Here is an 18,484-nt window from a genome sequence, read left to right on the forward strand (position 1 = left end):
AGAAAGTTTTATTTAGAAGCTAAATCTAACTGCTCTTCCAGATATATCCAACATAACATCCTGTTGCAAAGTTCCGTTACTTCATTGTGACATATTGCGTACATATGCGCAAGCTGGGTAATTACCAAATCGGGCTAGCTAAGCGGTAGCTCTTTGACTTAGTCATTTCAAGCAAATGAAACGTTACCATTGTGTACTGCACATGTTTTTCCGGTGTTTTTTTTAATTAATATTTAGTAGTCGAAATTGTCCTGCTTGGTAGGTACCGATATGAATGTGGTGCTTTTATTAAATGGACTAAATAGTAAAATAGCTCTCTATAAATTAAAGGTGTATTATTTTACTCTTATATGTACTGTTCGTACGATTCATGTTCTATGACAAAGTCTGAATCACGTTCCTAGTTATCGTGGAAAACAGCACCAGTGAATATACTTGCACATTTTTTCTTTTCATGTAGCATAGCGTAGGATATGTATAAATATCATCAAATGGGCTGGACCCGGCTAGTTCTAAAAGTCCAATTCGCAGTAACTGCCTACTTGTAATACTTCTTTACACATGTGGGCAGAATTCGTTGTTGAAATCGTAGCGGTAAGAGTAGTGATAATATACCTGGGGTCAGCAGGTGATCTTTATCCATTACGCCGAGAGAAGACGAGAGAAATTGAGCAGATCCATCATTAAATAGGGTGATAATGGTAATAATGACGTCTGTACAAACTAATACATTTTGCTAACGACACACTTACCAAGCCAGCTTCACATTGTCAATGTCAAGCGCTTTGGGTGTACGCAAACAGCATTGGGCCTCATGCGCATACACATCCGGATGCCACTATCTACCCGACTATATGATATATATTGGGTGCGAAACAACTCTAGCGATGTCTGCTAAAGCGCTCAGCTCGGACAAATCGGCACGATTTTCGTCGGAATGACAACTGCTGCGCGTGTCTTCATTGTATATGCTATATATATATATATATATATATATATATATATATATATATATATATAGGCATCATCGGCCAAGGTCAAAATAGAGCAATAAATATGGAAGTTGTCATACACTGATGTGTAGTCGCTGCTACGGGTCCTGTTATTACATTACGCCCATTCATTTTATACTTTTCGTAAAATATGTTCTTTTTGATGTAGAATATTTTTATTTCGTTTTGAGCACTCGATATCAATGAAGTTCGCAGTATGTAGCCAAGCCTGGGTTCCGCTATGCAGTTCTCTTTAATTATCATATTTAATAATAGTTACTAAATGTATTACAAGAGCGGTGCTGTAGGAAGCCTCACTTTACGTTGTCATTTGAGATACTTAATTGATCTAATGGCTTGGACACTTGAAACCTTAAAAAAGATATATAGTACATTTATTTACGGGTCTTTAAGTTATACTTTCGGTTTAGCAAATGACCAGATTTGAAAAGAAATCCTTGGTTTAGAACAATTTATAATTTGTCCTTCTTCTTGCTGTCGATATACGTATTCATGTTGTTATGCAAGGCATATCGCATAGAATCTTGATACTGATTGGCTCTATAAAATTTCATTCAAGTTCGTCGTCGGATAACGATGGTCGTTTTTGTTGTTACTTTTATTACCGCATACGAAAACATTTCTACGACAGCTTTTCAATTGGATATGATTTTTTGCGCAGTTGATCGATCACTTGATTGTAACGAACGGCCACGTTCTATGTAAATTTGTAATGATATGTAAATCTGAATGATAATTATCAACAGGCAAATGTAATCACGCTCATTGTGTCATTGATACCGCTTCGTTTGGTGTGATTTTTTGTCTACTATACCTGTTATGAAACGCCGAGCTTGTTTGGAACTCGACCAGTCATTTATGTGAAATACCTGCAATTATGGGAGCATTTCGCGTAAAGAAGTATTTGTCGAAAGAAGAGCCATAGAACTCTATGTACCTGTAACGTATAGTGTTTTAAAAAATAACGCAAAGCCACAAAACGTTGCTAGAAAAGTAATTCACCGCTTTATAGATGTTTGAAGATCACGACCAAAAAAAATCAGCGTTGTCCGCTCATTTTTAACTAGGCACAACCGCTATTATTACGCGCTCACTTAGTTGATTCGCCACAATTGATAGTAAGGTAATTTACAAAACATGTTAAAAAATACACGTAGGTATGTTACTGGTAGCAACTACAACGTTACTGTAATTCCTGAGAGCTGTAGCTTTGTTGCGAGTGCTCTTGCACTGGATGACTTAACTACAGAAACGATAATTAATTATAGAATTAAATTATTAGTTCAACTGTAATAAGGTTTCAATTCACAATCGATCTTTTCTTGCTAACACATTACACTTGTCTAACTTCTTAATTAGTAGAAAAATATCGTCACTATAGTAAAGCAAATCCATAACAACTTACATGAATAATACGCTCTAAACTAACGAGAACCATAGTACAGATTCAACTTGTGACATTGGCAGATAGGACAGCTTTCTGCCGCCGGATGCTGATATGTGTTAAGACCAACTTGCTCACCGACATTGTAATAGGTATAATGTGGATTCTGTACTCACCAACAATCGGTTGTGTGAATTATATATTGATTAATTAAAAAAAAAAAAAAGGATTGATCACTTGTCATATTTTATATCCGTTTCACCAGTTTTTCGCAGTTTTTATCTTTGCAGATACTAAAAATTGATTGATTTTCATTTTTATAAATTTAGTTCAATGCTGTAGTTACGATCACGACAATCGTGCATTTTGGGATAAAACAAGAACTAACCGGAAGCCCTCGTTTTCTTAGCATCGGTTGTTATAGTCTGTATAGAAAAGGGTTAAAAACAAGTTTATGCAATGAGTTTAAATGAAAATTATCATTACCGGTTCGATCAAGCCAATCGAATATTAAATTAATTACTCGAGCAGCAAAGACAGTCTGTAATAAAGAGGACAAGACGGTAAAATGAAGCATGCTGGCGACGGAACGCACGCTTTATAATATATACATATCGAATAAAACATCAAATCGTAGACACTATACTATTAGATATTCCATAATGGATGCTAAAATATAAGTAAGCAATTAGTTAATTGGAAAAACGTTTGCTTATCCTAAGAGCTAGCGGACGCCGACAGCACTCGTCTAATATTACTTCGTTTAGACCGCTAGCTGTTAAAATAGCTGGTTAAAAAAATATGGCGAGTTTGATCTAAAAAATAAAAAAACACTTTTCTATTCAAATTGTGGCAAAAAGTAGTTTCCAAAACCATCACTCTATACGACATTCTCTTGTTTCTCAATCGAATTATCTAATCCGTCTAGTTAAAATTTTTGACTCTTGTATTGTTTAACTAATTTTCGAGACCTATTCAGTTGCCAGGTGGTGAGTTTCATGAAAAAATTATTGGGTAAGACGGAAGTACATCACGAAGGATCTCAAGAATATTGTAACTGCAAAAGTATCTCCGACTTTATCTCTTGCAAGGCAGCTTGAAGAGGTTTTGCCATCTGTGGTCTCTATTGCTCTGCATGACTTGCCTCGTCGATCAGGTCTTTTTTGTTGGATAGTCTCGTTTACTCAATGTATTTCGGCCATATACAGATCCTGATTAACCCGAATTTACCAGTATTGAAGACAATTACCACACAATTAGATTATAGCGGATTTGTAGCGGCGATCGCGCGCTTCAGATTGATATATCATACCTAAACACTGGAGAGGCAAAGGGGCAAGCCAGTATCTAAATAGTGCGAACATTACTTTTTAAACAATCCAATACCTAATAGTTAGTCAAACAGCTGTTCGTAGATTGCATCGGTATTCCGATGCTTTCGATGATTGCACTGTGAAATCTATGTAAATCTCTATGTAATATAAAATCTCATAGAAAAAGGTGGGTTGATATTAAAATTCAGTTTACCGCAAAACCACTGAATGGGACAGTTTACTTCGGTAAATCTCGATTGACTACTGTTTGTGAGCGGAATCGACTAAACATTTTATTTCAGGTACTTTGTTATTAGCGTATCAGGTTGCTGGACGTTTTGTTAATTTGCTATTGCTGACAATTGGCTTTTCTCTCTATAAGTGTCTAAGCTTTCATTGGTGACAATTTTAATACCTTTTTACATTTAATAGTTATATTTAATAGCCAGTAAGTGAATCGTCTGTGTTATGATTTACACGTTAAAAATACATTTGAAAGGAAAATATATAGGGAGTGCAGTATTTTTTTCTCGTTTTTTTTAAGCCGTTCAAATAATGATTGAATGTACTATTTTTAGCCATCATTATAGTATATCTAGGCCAAATACTCATGTGAGATATTTTGTAGAGATCTTATGAACAAACCTTCCGTGAATTATCCTTGTATTCTCTTTCTTTGTAATGATTAAATGGTATTTGAAAATTACAGGAAGTAACATGGGTTGCTGTTAATGTCAATAATATAAAGCTACTCTGATGCACATAAGTTAGGGCGATATAAATCTGTGAATTTATGCTAAAAATCGCTATTACGAACAGATTCAATGTTTTCGTTAGAAATTCTGAATCCTATCTACTCTTCCAGAATTTGATTTTATTGATCAACAGAATCGCGAGTAGGTGGGCCCACATTATAGATGCGGCATCTTGGCTGATCGATGTAGCTGCATCCTAATTATGGAAACAATACTGTAATCATTGATGCTTTTGATGATAATCGGCAGCGCTGATCGGGTTTATGGTTGTTGAACTCCGGCTGTTAGAAAACCACTGAGGAAAAATCTTGTTTGAAAATCTTGAAAAAAAGTTTAGGCTGTTCCGCCGCTTATGTTTGTAGAGGGAACAAAGTCGATTTGAGTCATGCTATGTTTGAGTGAAGCAACATAATGCTCTCAAGCTAGCCATATTTGTTTACTCTGTGAATTCAGTTACGGCAGATAAAAGCCTCGGGGTATTTTACTTGGACAGTTGTGGCCATTTAATCATGATAGAAAGTCCCCGTAATAACGCAAAGGTAGCGTATTTACCAACTAAATTTTGGAACACTCAGGTTTGTGATCGAATTCGAGCTTAATTACACTTCGACTCGTGCTGCGAGTCAGCGGTCTAAAGAAATGTCTGCAATTTCGAGTAATTTATCTGAAACATCTATGAAAAACATTTATCTGAACATGATGATTCTAAATCGAAGAGTGACTACCGCTACACTGTGATATATAGCGGTCCATAATGTTACCTCTAAACTAGATATTCCCTAAAATAATTTCTCAGTGTATTTTAAGTGGTTTAATTTCTTTGAAAGCCTCAAGCAATTCTTCAGCATACGAAGCGTAGCTGACCCGGCATCTTATTCCATGTATAAAATAAATGAAGAATCCCAATGTGCATAATTCAATATTGTAGTAAGAACGTTTGCTTTTATGTGCAAATTTAAATAGTAAGTTAATTGTTCAGTACTTTATCCCTTTGAGAGATAGTTCTTGCCCTGCAAAGGATTTAGGAAGAAGCACAAATAAGGAGCTCTGCACTTGCTGAGAATACGGTCGAACCTTCTGTGTACGATCGATAGAACTACTTTGGGAAAGGGAAGTTTGTTTATGATTTTCACTACTTGTGAGCCTTGCACGTGCCAATATGTGATACACGGCTAATTTTTTGAATATACAGGTTTTAGCTTAATGAATCGAATTTTTTTTTCGATAACATTATTTGTCAGCACGATATCCATCACAACAGGACTTCTACATAGATATTATGAGTGAACCGCTTTCCGAGTTTGGCGAAGTTGAGAAACCCGTATAAATAGTTAGTTGGGATGTTAATAAACATTTTTTGCAATTGTGTTCAAAATTGTATGATATAAAGATCGGTTGTTTTATCCAGACGTACCGTGACATTGTTTCAAGAAGTACTGAGACGCCACAATATGTCGTCGAGCATCTTGAGCCAACTGTGTATGGGCATTTCGCTTAAAAGAAAAGTGCCAGAATCAGAAAGCCAGCCAAGGAAGCCTGTCGAAGTCTGTACAAATACCAAAGAGTTGGACCCTCGTAGGCTAAAAGCGAAACCCGAAAAAGTTCAAAACAGGTAAACCAAGATAATATGCTTGTTTACTGATTTCGGCTGATCAGTGAAATTGCCGATTGAACTCTTAGCAATTGTTACTCCAAATAAAACTTCTGACGTGTACTACTAAAACTTTTAAAACTAGTTAGTTTTTTTTATTTTCTTTTAAATTTTTTTTCGTAGAAAGACGAAGCGCCGGATCATCAGAATTAACTAATCAAAGTTCTGTTTTGATATTTAAAATACGGAGAACAGCGGCATTTTCAATTAGTGTTTGGCTCATTTAAGGAAACAGATAATTGCAAAGATATGTTTGGTTTCAGTTGAGCAGCGCATGATACAAGCACGTCCTCACTGAGGAATCAAGCACCAATATGCTATTAGAAATATATTTACAACATAGTTATACACTTCGAAGCAGCTTATAGAAACATTTCTACCGAGTAGATATTCACATCCGCAAGATAGCTTATAGTATACATTTTCTATTTAAAAAAAAAACACATCTGAAAAATCCTAAGTTAATTGAAATCAATGTTTCGGAGTAAATTTTATCTATTTTTCATTTTTTGCATGGATTTAACGGCCTAGGGTTGTCACAAAAAAAAACTGTTACGAATCAGTGTCAGTTTTTATCGAGGTATCCATCTGTGTTATATAATCTTTTTTGATTGCTCAGATAATGCGTAGAGTGCATGGCAGGATTGAACAAGCAACTTGTTGAATTCGGAATCCGTATCTACTTACCGATATCTAAACTCTGTAGGCTTGTATGATTTCAGATTGCGTACACATTATGGCATTGGTGTTTGGGGCGACGATATTCCTGCTCTGCTAACAGAGTTTGCCGAGTTACGAACTCGGTATGGCTGTTCTAAACAGCTATTGGATAACGTGGCTGCCTGTGGCTATGATCGTCCGACATCTGTACAGATGGCCATTATTCCCGCCATGCTCGAGCGACGAGAGGTGAGATGATCAAGGCAAGCTATGGCGATTTCATCATTTCTAAATGAGGGACCCTGTTATTCAAGTTTAATCGATCACGGTTCTAGTGGCATTTATGCATATAAAGGTCACTTCTGATGACGGATGGGTCCGAAATGAATTATTGTCTTGCCAGTCTTGTCTGGGTAACGTTCGGGTCAATAAACTAAGTGACCAGTAACACACCTGAAAAATGTTCGAACCTCTTGTTCATATAGAAGAGTGTGATAGAGAAGTTGTACGTCTATAGTAGAACATGTAGTATATATAATAAACACTGAGAAACACACCAATCTAAATATTTCAAACGTATTTTTTATGTTAGAAAATAACATATTGTCCATCCAGAAACTTATTTGCTAATTGCCATTTTTCTGAGTGCAGGTTCTCGCTTGTGCCCCGACAGGTTCGGGCAAAACTGCGTCTTTCTTAATACCACTCATACATTTGCTACGCGAACCATCGACAGAAGGCTTTCGAGCCATCATCGTCTGTCCAACAAGAGAATTAGCTAAGCAAACCTATAGTGAAGCCATGCGATTGGCAGAGGGCTCCGGCCTTCGTATCTATGTGCTTTCAAAGACATCAAATGCTCAGAGAAGGTACATTTTTTTCTCAGATGCATTGTTCTACTTAATTAAAGTGAATAAGATTTTATATTTGCCCGTTTTCCTTGGAAGTACAGATACATAAAATCAAGTCATAGTTGTCATATATGCGCTCAGTTGCTTGACAAAGCTTACCTTTGTGCAGAGCTATGATGGTGTATGACCGTGTTTATTTATCTGGAAGGTTCTCTTCAAAAATGTATGCAAGCTTGGATATAATGGTGACAACTCCCAATCGGCTGGTATGGATCTTACGTGAAACGGACCTATCACTCGCTCGAATACAATATCTTGTTATTGACGAGAGCGATCGACTTTTTGAAACTGGTAAAACGGGTTTTCGGGATCAACTTGAGAAGATTTACGCTGCTTGCATAAGTGGACAGCTTCGAAGGGCATTTTTCTCAGCTACAGCCAGCAAGGACCTTGATAGGTTAGTAGTTGGTCTGTAGCAGGATAATTCCAAATCACTATCATTTTACCACCTTTGAAATATTTACGTTCGTAGAGACGGGTTTACCACTGACACTAAATAAGCGTATCCAAACGAAAAAAATAAAGGGCTCGCGTAATATTTTTTTTAAATAATAGAATCGTCTTAATTCTAGTTGTGATCGGTTTAAAACGTTTTGCACTTACGTAACGTATCTCGCAGGTGGTGTCGCCTTCATCTGGATTCGCCAATCGCGGTGGCGATTGGCGCGAAGAACTCTGCCACAAAGCAGGTCGATCAGAAGCTCGTTTTTGTTGGAAACGATAACGGCAAGCTCTTTGAGTTGAGGTATACATTCTAAAATACTTTGTCTGTTTTTCATATGAATAGAATAGATATTCACTCATGTGCATCGTCTGATGCAAAAACAATCAAGCCAAATTTTGGAAAATGAAATTGAAGTAAATATCGGCCGACTTTAAGCTAAGCGCCCAGGAAGTCCGACTTTTGATTACTTTTCGAGAAAAACAGTTTTTCATTGATAACTAATTGATATATATTTCTTTAAAATTTTGGTTTTGGCATTTCTGAATTTACGCGCAAATTGCAGGCAGATCATCCGGAGCGGTGTGAAACTCCCAGTATTGGTATTTACTGAAACGAAAACAGCTGCCCAGCAATTATACGAGCATTTGGCATTGGATGGTTTAAGTGTTGATGTGTTACACGCGGGAAGAACACCTAGTGATCGAGATCGTATTATCGACAATTTCCGACTTGGTAAAATCTGGGTGCTCGTCTGTAGGTAAGTATTCCGTAGTCTGGAACGGATGGCGATCATATATTGTTATTCTGAAGAATAGTTGTGTGATTTAGTAATCGGACCCTCAAACTTGTGTCGTGAGCGCTATTTTTTCCGATTAGAAAATAACTTATCAGCATTCAAAAACCGATTATTTGTTGTTATTTTACATCGTTCCAGTGAACTTGCGGGCCGTGGAATTGATTTCAAAGGTGTTGAATTAGTTATAAATTACGATTTTCCTCAAACTACAGCAGCGTACATTCATCGCGTTGGCCGGACAGGACGAGCAGGTTGCACTGGTCGTGCCCTCACTTTTTTCACCGAATATGATGCACCTAAACTTCGTGAAATTATTCAGGCAAGGTTTTTACGATAATACAATCCTTATCCGTGTTGTTAATGGCTTTTTATGTATACCCATGAAAAATATGTTGCAATATGTTAGTCGCAATAGCTTTTTCGGGCTAGCAGAGACTGTCGTGTGTTAATCTGCATTAGGCATTATCACTTAATTTCTAAGGAAGTCATTTAGTTGAACGATATAATAATATTAGTTAATTCAACAAGTGCTAAATAAGTGCTAAATAAATAAACAGTATTGTTTGCTTGAGCGTCATAATGTTATCATGTAATTACTGGTTCTCATGTTGTACTTTTTTCATACGAGAGCAGTTTTTATGAAAGCTAAACAGTTGAGAAAGAACTATCTTGAGACGAGTACTTTCAAAAAAATAGCCTTCGCTATCGATCCCCAAACTGTTACCAAAGCAGTAGATCCGGGTTGAATTGGTTAGGAATCAAGAGTTCTTCACAATGATGCGAAGAATTATTGTAGTACGCAGTTAGTATTTACGCGATGGGTTGTTAAAAAATGACCTTGAATCTCAACCAAATTCTTATTCAATTCGAGTAACTTTCTGTAGGTGGTGCGAAAGGCCGGCTGTGAAGTGCCTGAATATATGTTGAAACTTAACACTAAACGATTGAAAAATAAGCTCAAGGTTAAGCGTGAGAAACGACAAAAAATGAAAAAGAAGACGTCCGAGAAGAATCTCGACGAAAAATTCGCTGAGAAGAAAAGGCAAAACCGTAAGCTGAAAAGGCTTCAAACCGGCCCCAAGAAAGACCGGGCTTTGGAATCATCTACGGATAACGTGAGTGCCTCAAATAGAAACTGCGAACAGGGCAAGCCATCAAAAAAATCCTTTCAAGAATGGAAAACAAAAGCAGGTGGTGAATACAAGTGTACACAGAAGCACCCTGGTCAAAAGCAAGAAAGTCTATTCCTTGATAGGATTGCTCAATCAAACGAATAGTAGCAAACCTGTATATTTTCATAAGCAGCGATAGCGTTTATTTTGTACATATAGTACATGTATAAAGCATAAATAAAGATGAAACGTGTCGGACTGCCATCCGTTTTTGTAAGTACATAATTGGGAAATGACGTACGTTTCCAAATAAGAGGCAATATATTTGCAAAATATACTAATGTATCTGCTTAGTCGAAAACCTTTAATCGAAATTTTGAAGACCTCATAAGGTTTTGCGTAACCGTATGGCAAATTTGAAGGCGAGTCAAAGGATACAAATATTATCGGTTGTGGTTTGGATTTATATGTGACCCGAGCGACACATGTACTGTCATTCAAGTGTTTTGCTAATGTTACCATAGAATGAACCTCGCCAAGGTCCTTTCGATCATTCGCGTATAAATCTGTTTGTGGAATTGAATAGTGCCGTTCGTGTGGGCAAGCGAATACTTGATGAATGTTACGTAATAATACTCTATCCTATTATGTCTGCAATACGCTTATTGTTATATATATTCGTTCAAATACAAATTTGAGTACGAGCCTTTCATCCTATTCCCTATCTGTCTAATATTGTGTACAAACCGTCGGTAAGTTTTGCGAATCGAAGATTGTAAAATAAGCCAAATAGTGCGTTTTTGAAATGACCAATTTTATATATCATCAAAGGTGGTGTTAAACAAACATTAATGAAATATGTCCGTTATTTTTTGGGGGGTTTCGAATCTTTATTTCCAAACACTTATAGAATATGTATTATTACTGGTATGCGTAAAAAAATTATGTCCTAACGCAGTTTCTAATCTTAATAATGGTTTAGATAAAGCAGTTTTTTCTGATCATTTTAGCATTTCGGTGCAAAGCAATAATGTGCCCTGTGCTTTATGCTTCCATTTGCCCTGCCTTAGAAGAAAGGATGAAATTAGACAAAGTAACTCTGCGTGGCTGTCGAGAAATGAGACGCTCTTGTTTTCCAAGCACTTTTTTATACTAAACGCAACGTTAAGCTTTTTCTGTCCCTGTCTCAATAGTGTAGGCAGTCGATAACGGCATTGTGCGTCACATGTATCACAGAGGAGAAACTCTTCTGAAGATACCTAGGTTACTTGTCGCTTTGTAACGATAAGATGAATTTTAAATTCATATCTGACTTTTCAAGCTGCATGATTGAGAAGAGTTTTTTTTAACTCGGTGGCATTGCTCATTCCATAACCAAGAAATATCATGTGGTATTTGCATTTGATGCCGCTGGTCGTGATCACCGCAAATTATATGCAATGGTCGATACTGACGCGATATCGGTGATAGGGCAACTACAAACATATTTCTATAAAATACGTAATGGTGACTATACTGCTATATACATAAGGATTATCTGGACACCGGGCTTTCATAAATCAGAACGCACGACATTTACCCGAGCTTAACATGGCACCTAAATGTTCAGGGTGTTCTACAGTGCCATATCTCATTATCCGAAATGAGCTTAACAAATTTCAGATCTATTATTATTATTACGGCCATTATTTTCTAACATTAACCGAGTTTTCAATAAACATACGTAGTTACCTTACCTACACACGTTCTACAGAGCGAAGGTAACTGCAGAGGGGATCCTGTATAAAATTATTAACTGAGCAGCCCAAAGCTAACCAACGCTGTGCAGGCACCTAAAAATTAAGCGTATGAGATATGCACAACAATAACAAGTTTATCGTGAGGCTTCATGAACCTGATGCTTACCAGGTATACCCATCCGATGTTATACTGTATAATTATGTATAAAAATAATTTCTAATGATGGTTTGGATTTGAGTACATGCAGCTCATGTACAGGATACGCAAGATATTCTATTATGTATGTATATGCATTACCATGGCCGGTTCAAACGACAGTCATATGTGTGCTTAAACCATCGATTGGTGCTCGTTTGTATGTATCTAAGGCCCAAACACAGGCAAGAGACTTGGGCCGCATAGGCTTGTTGCACTCACAAAGGGTGATAGCGGTCAGAGACATCCGAGCTTAAACCGTTGTGTGGACTGCTTTATGGGCATTTTTAAATAAGTAAAGTCTCTAAATTCGTCTCTAGAAGCTTTTAATTAACATGCCTTTCTTTACTCGTGCTAGTAAGCGTTTTCGAAGGAGTTGAACTCAGCATCGCCTTGTATTACACGGAAACCAACTAAATTTTCACCTCGTATCTAACAAACTCAACATCTCTCAAATGTCTGCCTTCAGTTGTTGTTTCCTTTAAACCTGCCAACCTTGGAGGTGCAACAATGTAAAACTTGCAAATGATTTAAGCATGCGTCGAAATTAAGGGCAGCTTTTGCACTCGTGTTTGGAAACTCTAAAGATCATTTGGAATATGGGAAAGTGGCTTCTGAAGCACATCAACTACCTCCAGCAGTTTTATCTCCCAATTATGACTGTTCCTATAAGAACTCCTGATGGTGCGTTTTTTCTTTGAGTACAACAGCCTAACTAATTTCGCGTGCATTTATCCTGGCTAGTACATAACGTTCGTTGGCTTAAAGTGGGCCTCCGCACCTAGCCAAAGCAGATATCAGGCCTTTGAATGTTCGTGCCATTGGGTGGAAACATCCAAACCCTGGGTCCTCGGTCGTCCAATCTGAAAAACTTCTTAACGCGGCTGTGCAAGCTGCTGGGTGAGCAGAGTTGAGCAAATTAAAAATTGTCATTGTTTCCTGCGTTTTCTCATGATATCGAACGAGCTAGCGATCCTATGGTCATAGACGCCACGGATGCCGTGCAATATACTTGTAAAAGGGAGCTACTTAATTCAACCTTTTGAGTACCGAAGGACACGAACGTTTTTTCAAACCGGAAGCGGCAATAAACGAAATATATGATTACTATGCTACAACAAAACTATGACGAGCTGACGAGCTCAGTCCCTCAACTACAAAAACTGATTCATTAATTCAATCGCTCAATAATTTGTCTTTAGGAAACTGCAATTTTAGTATACAAGAAACCAACTAACCTTAAACACTTCTCTGTCGCGCTCACGGCGGGGTCAATATGGCTGATGGAGTAGAGCTACCACGGCAGTACGCAAAAATTCACCTGCGGTGCAAAAAGTGAGTTTTGGGAAGCTCTGAGCTGCTGCAAGTTTACTTATCTTGCACATTTTAAAGCTGATTAATACATGCATGTATTACTTACCTCGTATTTTTTAATCCTTAGATGTTTAAGAAAAATTAGAACAATAACCTAATAATTACTGCGATGTTCCAAAGGCGTCCTAAGATAGATTTCAATATATCGGTAAGTACCTTCAATAGATCACACTATGCTGCAAGTATTCTCCAAAAAACGTTTGGATAAACGTTTCTTCAAACAGAGTAATCTATCTCTCCTTCATTTATAACTCTAAAAATATTTCACTAATTCACTAAAAAGTGAAGAAGAATATACCTATGACGGTGATTCAACTCCGTAATCGATGTTTGATGAAGGCGTGCTCGACTAATCTGAAGCTATAGCATGACTATTATGGGCGATCTCATATTGATTAAAGTGAATATTGATCCAAAATCGAAGTTACTTTAATCCCATATGTCTATGTAATTCGCTCACACAAGTTTAGCTTTTTAAAAAGTCCTTTTCCTTTAGTTAGAAACCGCACTATTGAAAAAACTTTTTTCTAAATAACAGCATCCGAATATGTTATCCTTTTATTAAAGTTATAATTAGTAAGCTCATTCGATAAAGTATTATTGCTGCTTGATTTCCTTCAAAATTTACTTCTTAATCAAATACCATGTATTTGTTTGTGCACATCTGTAAACGATACTGAATCGATGGTTCACGAAACAAGTACGAGGAACTAAGTGCTTAGAAGTCGATGTATGCCTTGCAGAGAAGCTTATTAGGTGATAACTGTTAAATTAGCAAGTCACTTAATCTCAGAAATTTGCAGCATTCTCACTGTTTTAGCTTGCTCTCTTGCTTACTTCAAAGCCATTTAATCTAATTAGCAATCTGACGAGTTAATAAAATGAGAAACTTACAAAAAGCTTGAAAAATAGCTTGCTGTTGTATTGCCATAGCTGTATATATGATCACGAATTTAGGCAGTTAATAAGATTCGACATAAATTAAGTGACAACGGAATGAGCAATCCTTACTCGGAAGTAGCGATTAAGCGAATTTTAAACAGACAGATATTTTTGATATTTGATTGATAATTGATGACAGTTCCACCGGAAGCAAACAATATATGAAAATTACCATCCAGCGTAATCTCTAATAGATGCATCATCAAAGATTCAAATCGCGGATGAAGAGCTGATAGTTATGATGAAATCGTCTTTGAAATCGGTAGACATTATTGCGTGACTATTCTGCCAGTCGTGTCCTTGTACTCGGAAAAGTGCACACAGAATTGGGACGAAAGTATACAGCTAACACGCTTGAATGAATATAAGTTTAAGAAGTTAGTTTATAAGCAACTTCTAGTAACTGTGGAGACTAAATAATATAAGAGAATAAATAACACAATTAGAGCTGGCTGGTCAGTAAGATTTGAACTGTTCGACGAAAGTAAAGGGTTAGCAAGAGACATTTACGAATATCAATTCGAATTTTTGAAGTGGAATCGTTTTTGCATAGGATCAAGTTGAGCCTATTACAGAATACTTTTTTCGACCATTAAGCTTCGTCTTTCTATGAATCCTGATTCTTTTATTATTTATTTTATTTTAGTCACTAATAGTTTTCAAACGCTTCCCTGGCCAGATGCACCGTACTCGCTGCATTATTTCGTTAGCCGTGGAGAGCCCTTGCAAAACACATGAAAAAGTTTATTATTCAGACATCGCATAGTTGCTCGGCAGTGACTGTGTCTTAGAACGTTCAAAACACTGCATCGTAACCATTTCGAGGTACCGCATTCGTTACTAAATGTGAAATTTGTATCCGAAATATATTCAGTCAGTTTTGCATGCGGCAAAGCATTAACTTGGCCTAGTCATTTCCGTTCTTAATGCTTAATTAAATACCCGAAATAAACGATTTGTCCAATCGTCTAAAAACGGCATACGAAGGCTGCAAAGGAGAGGTTTTATTCGGTACACTTTGCTAATGTTCTTGAAAATTTACCACACCACTTTCAATCTAATCGTTAACAGAAAGAAGCATTACGACAGTTCCTTAGTCAACCGATGCTAAAGTACTAAACTTCATTTGGCTCAGCAGAACGTCGTGAAGAGAGGGTCACTTTGGCGGCGTGAAGCTAATATTCAGGATTGACTATACTAGAAAAACATCAACGGTGGCATTAGTAAAATGGTGTGGAAGGCCAGGCGTGACTATATGGTAAGCTAGCGCAACGCTTGACTATTTGAAAGTGTCGCCTTGCGAAGTTTGAGGAAACTGTTTCTACGAGAGTGTGCAGGGAAGGTAACCATAGCAAAAAACAAGGTATCAGCTTTGTGAACATGGACTTCACCCTGTTTGAATTTTTTCAGCAGTATTGCGAAAACCCATACTGTTGAACATGCTACTACGAAGAATCCACAAATACACTAAGACAAAATCATTTTCGTTGACGAATAAAGCTATAACAAAGCAATAACACCGTTTTTTTTTTATATATTTTCAAATTTACGCATATCAACCATGTTGCCATTCGCAACAGTCATGCGCTGTACAGGTAGTTCTATCTGCGAAAAGCTGTATATCATATTCGATAATTGCAATCTCCGCGACAATGAGATGGGTTTGAGCTGAACAGAATAGACCTCCGCGGTCGGCATTATAAGAAGATCCGCTCCTTTAAACTAACAGCGACTAAGATAGCAGCAACAACGGAAGATTAAAAACCACAAAAATATGCGTTGCATTTTAGTAGCGTGAGTACCAAAGAGGCTAGCACGCTCTCAGACAAATCAGGCCAGATCATGGGATCTCGCGACACCTCAACCAGAAGCTGAACACGAAACGATATAGGCAGCCATACATACTTTAACAGCTCTCTCTGTACTGATGCCTGAGACCAAAACAATCAGAGAAATCGTACTAGGCAGTGCAAAATCCGATGTGCATTACGATGTTCACCACCTTTCTTGCAGTTTTAAATCGTAACGTGTTTAAGAATCGTCGGGTTCATGAGCCTCCAGGATCGGGGGCTAAATAAACAAATACATAACGACAAATGTTTATACGTCAGCTAGAAATGGACTGGTTTCAATCGAATCACTGGTATTATTCGAGATTATCAGTAGCATATCTCGTATCACCAAAAAACCGCCAACATATAAAAATGTTATAAAAAAAATCATACTATCTTATGCTCATCACACTCTTAAAGAAGCGCCATACGACTAATATTTTTACAGGCAATCATTATTACCATTTTTGCATTGGTCTCTTAATACTATTCGTACCTCGAGAGTTAAGACTACAGTTTTCAATTAAGTAAAATAATAAAAAGTCGATAATTTGACCACGTTTGACTAAAATAAACGGCATTCTACTCTGTACTTCTGATATGGCTATTACAAGCAAATGTAGGGGACTTTAAAATTGAACGGCTTTTGAACGGCGTGCTGCTAGTAGACGAAATTTGGCAGATAAATACTCCACTCTTCTGAAAAATTGCGAGTGAAGGCATCGAAGCTCCTCGAAGGCCATAGCTCTGCGGAAACTCATCGAAAGTTGGCGAAGATATTAGATAAGCAGGTCTTAAGCGAAACATAAACCAAATACTAGAAATGCGGAAACTAAGTAAAGAATGGGTCCCCAGTGAATTGAGTCTAGGTCAGTTAGAAATGTGTGTATTCTACATGCAACCTACAATCACTTAATCGACAAAGGTTCGCTGGGAGCCGTCTTAAATGAAGCATAGTTCAATCATTACCGCCAGCCGAAGGGGGACCAGACTAGCCAGACCCCATCGCCACGTTTCAGTTACTTCTTGGATTATGCAAAGGAATGTCGCCTGTTGGTTTTAACTCGCTTATTTTCCTAATCTGTGTCTATGTTATTATGAGGCCCTAAAAAGACAATTAATGGATAAGTATGTTTTACGATTAAGTTTACAAGCCATAGATTGAGAAATCACATATGGGAAAGCCCATCATATGTATATCATTGTGCAGAAGACTACAGAGCGATAGGACACATATGTAAGAAACAAAAGAGAGTTTCTCTAACATGTATTAAAAATAATCACTCCCAACTGGTTCAAAAGTCTGAAATGGGCCTACGGCGTCACGTGTTGTAAACATTTAGCAAGACTATTGAAACGAAATGTTTCAAGTCTTGTGTCTGGCATCACTGTTAAGCATTTTATGAGAACGCCGGCTTCCAGTACGAAACGGAACGTGTGTCTATGCCCGGATTCAAACCCAGACCACGACGTGTCTCTAAAGTTAGCAGGCAAATACGTTATCCTATAAGCTACCATAGAGAAAAAAACAATTGACGCTGAGACGTTTGGACCTGATCCAAGAAAAACGAATGTCCGATTTGTCTAATATGTACACCGCATCTTGTAGAATTGCATTGCGCCCGTATCATATCAGGAAACGGATGCTCATCGAAAAGCAGGCACTAAAGAACAGACGTTAGTAGGACAGCATAACCATGTTTCAGATTCAGATCGCTAACTCCTCTTTTCATTCGATAGCCTTCCACCGTAGTTTTGAATGTCAAGTATGTATCGCTTTTGGTAAAGCAGGCGGCTGAAATACGTCTTTATGGGGCCGTAATCAGATCGGATTGATTTTCTGGTACGATAATCATCTGCAACAATGTATCGATGCCGGCATCAGATGAGCTCCACAGTCAAAGCACGATGCTCACAAAACATGTGAACAGCAAACAGCAGAGTACAGTCAGCGTTTGCCAAAGAACGTATTGCAATGGGACTATGAGAGCGAAACAGAATGGTCGGATTACAGATACAATACTTTGATTTCGTCGTCGGCTGTGTGTTTTCATAAATTTTGAATCAGACTGTAAGTACCTAAACGACAAAACCCAGCGGACAAATTATTGGTAATGCGCGTCAGCTCAGCTCGTGTGATTGAACTGGTGTTTAAGGTCTTGTATTTGTACATGAATTTTCTTAAGGAGTATCGGTCATTCACTTCGTTATTACCTGTTCACGTAAGCAGGAACCTGCACATATGAATGATTATGTCGAAGCAATTTCCTTGATATCGCTATGCTAACACCAATAGTGACGACCATGACGTAAATTTAGTTTGGCCATAAACTCGACCGGGTCTCCTTTTACTGAAGTAAA

At 37.5% G+C, this 18,484-nt stretch overlaps 1 protein-coding gene across 2 annotated transcripts; it reads left to right on the forward strand.

Moving 5' to 3' along the window:
* The first annotated feature begins 5,586 nt into the window (after nt 1-5,586).
* Nucleotides 5,587-10,304, forward strand: ais (DExD-box helicase 52). 2 transcript variants are annotated; one of them, XM_022815487.2, is made up of 8 exons: nt 5,587-6,077; nt 6,839-7,025; nt 7,428-7,645; nt 7,836-8,084; nt 8,307-8,432; nt 8,695-8,889; nt 9,067-9,247; nt 9,813-10,304. In XM_022815487.2, the coding sequence occupies exons 1-8, from the start codon at nt 5,917-5,919 to the stop codon at nt 10,203-10,205; spliced, it is 1,710 nt and encodes a 569-aa protein (XP_022671222.1). In that variant the 5' UTR covers nt 5,587-5,916; the 3' UTR covers nt 10,206-10,304. The 2 variants fall into 2 exon arrangements, with proteins under 2 accessions (XP_022671222.1, XP_022671223.1); XM_022815488.2 differs by lacking the exon at nt 5,587-6,077 and having other exon boundaries at nt 6,901-7,039.
* The last annotated feature ends 8,180 nt before the right edge of the window (nt 10,305-18,484 follow it).

The sequence above is a fragment of the Varroa destructor genome, unplaced genomic scaffold, assembly GCF_002443255.2.
Source record: "Varroa destructor unplaced genomic scaffold, Vdes_3.0 BEIS01000007.1, whole genome shotgun sequence".
NCBI classification, from domain to species: domain Eukaryota; kingdom Metazoa; phylum Arthropoda; class Arachnida; order Mesostigmata; family Varroidae; genus Varroa; species Varroa destructor.

Bases quoted from the DNA above. Each gene is read 5' to 3' on its own strand.
- ais (XM_022815487.2), top strand. From the start codon at position 5,917: ATGTCGTCGAGCATCTTGAGCCAACTGTGTATGGGCATTTCGCTTAAA. The intron at 6,078-6,838 runs GTAAACCAAGAT...GTATGATTTCAG, and splicing joins CCCGAAAAAGTTCAAAACAG to ATTGCGTACACATTATGGCA. The intron at 8,085-8,306 runs GTTAGTAGTTGG...CGTATCTCGCAG, and splicing joins GCCAGCAAGGACCTTGATAG to GTGGTGTCGCCTTCATCTGG.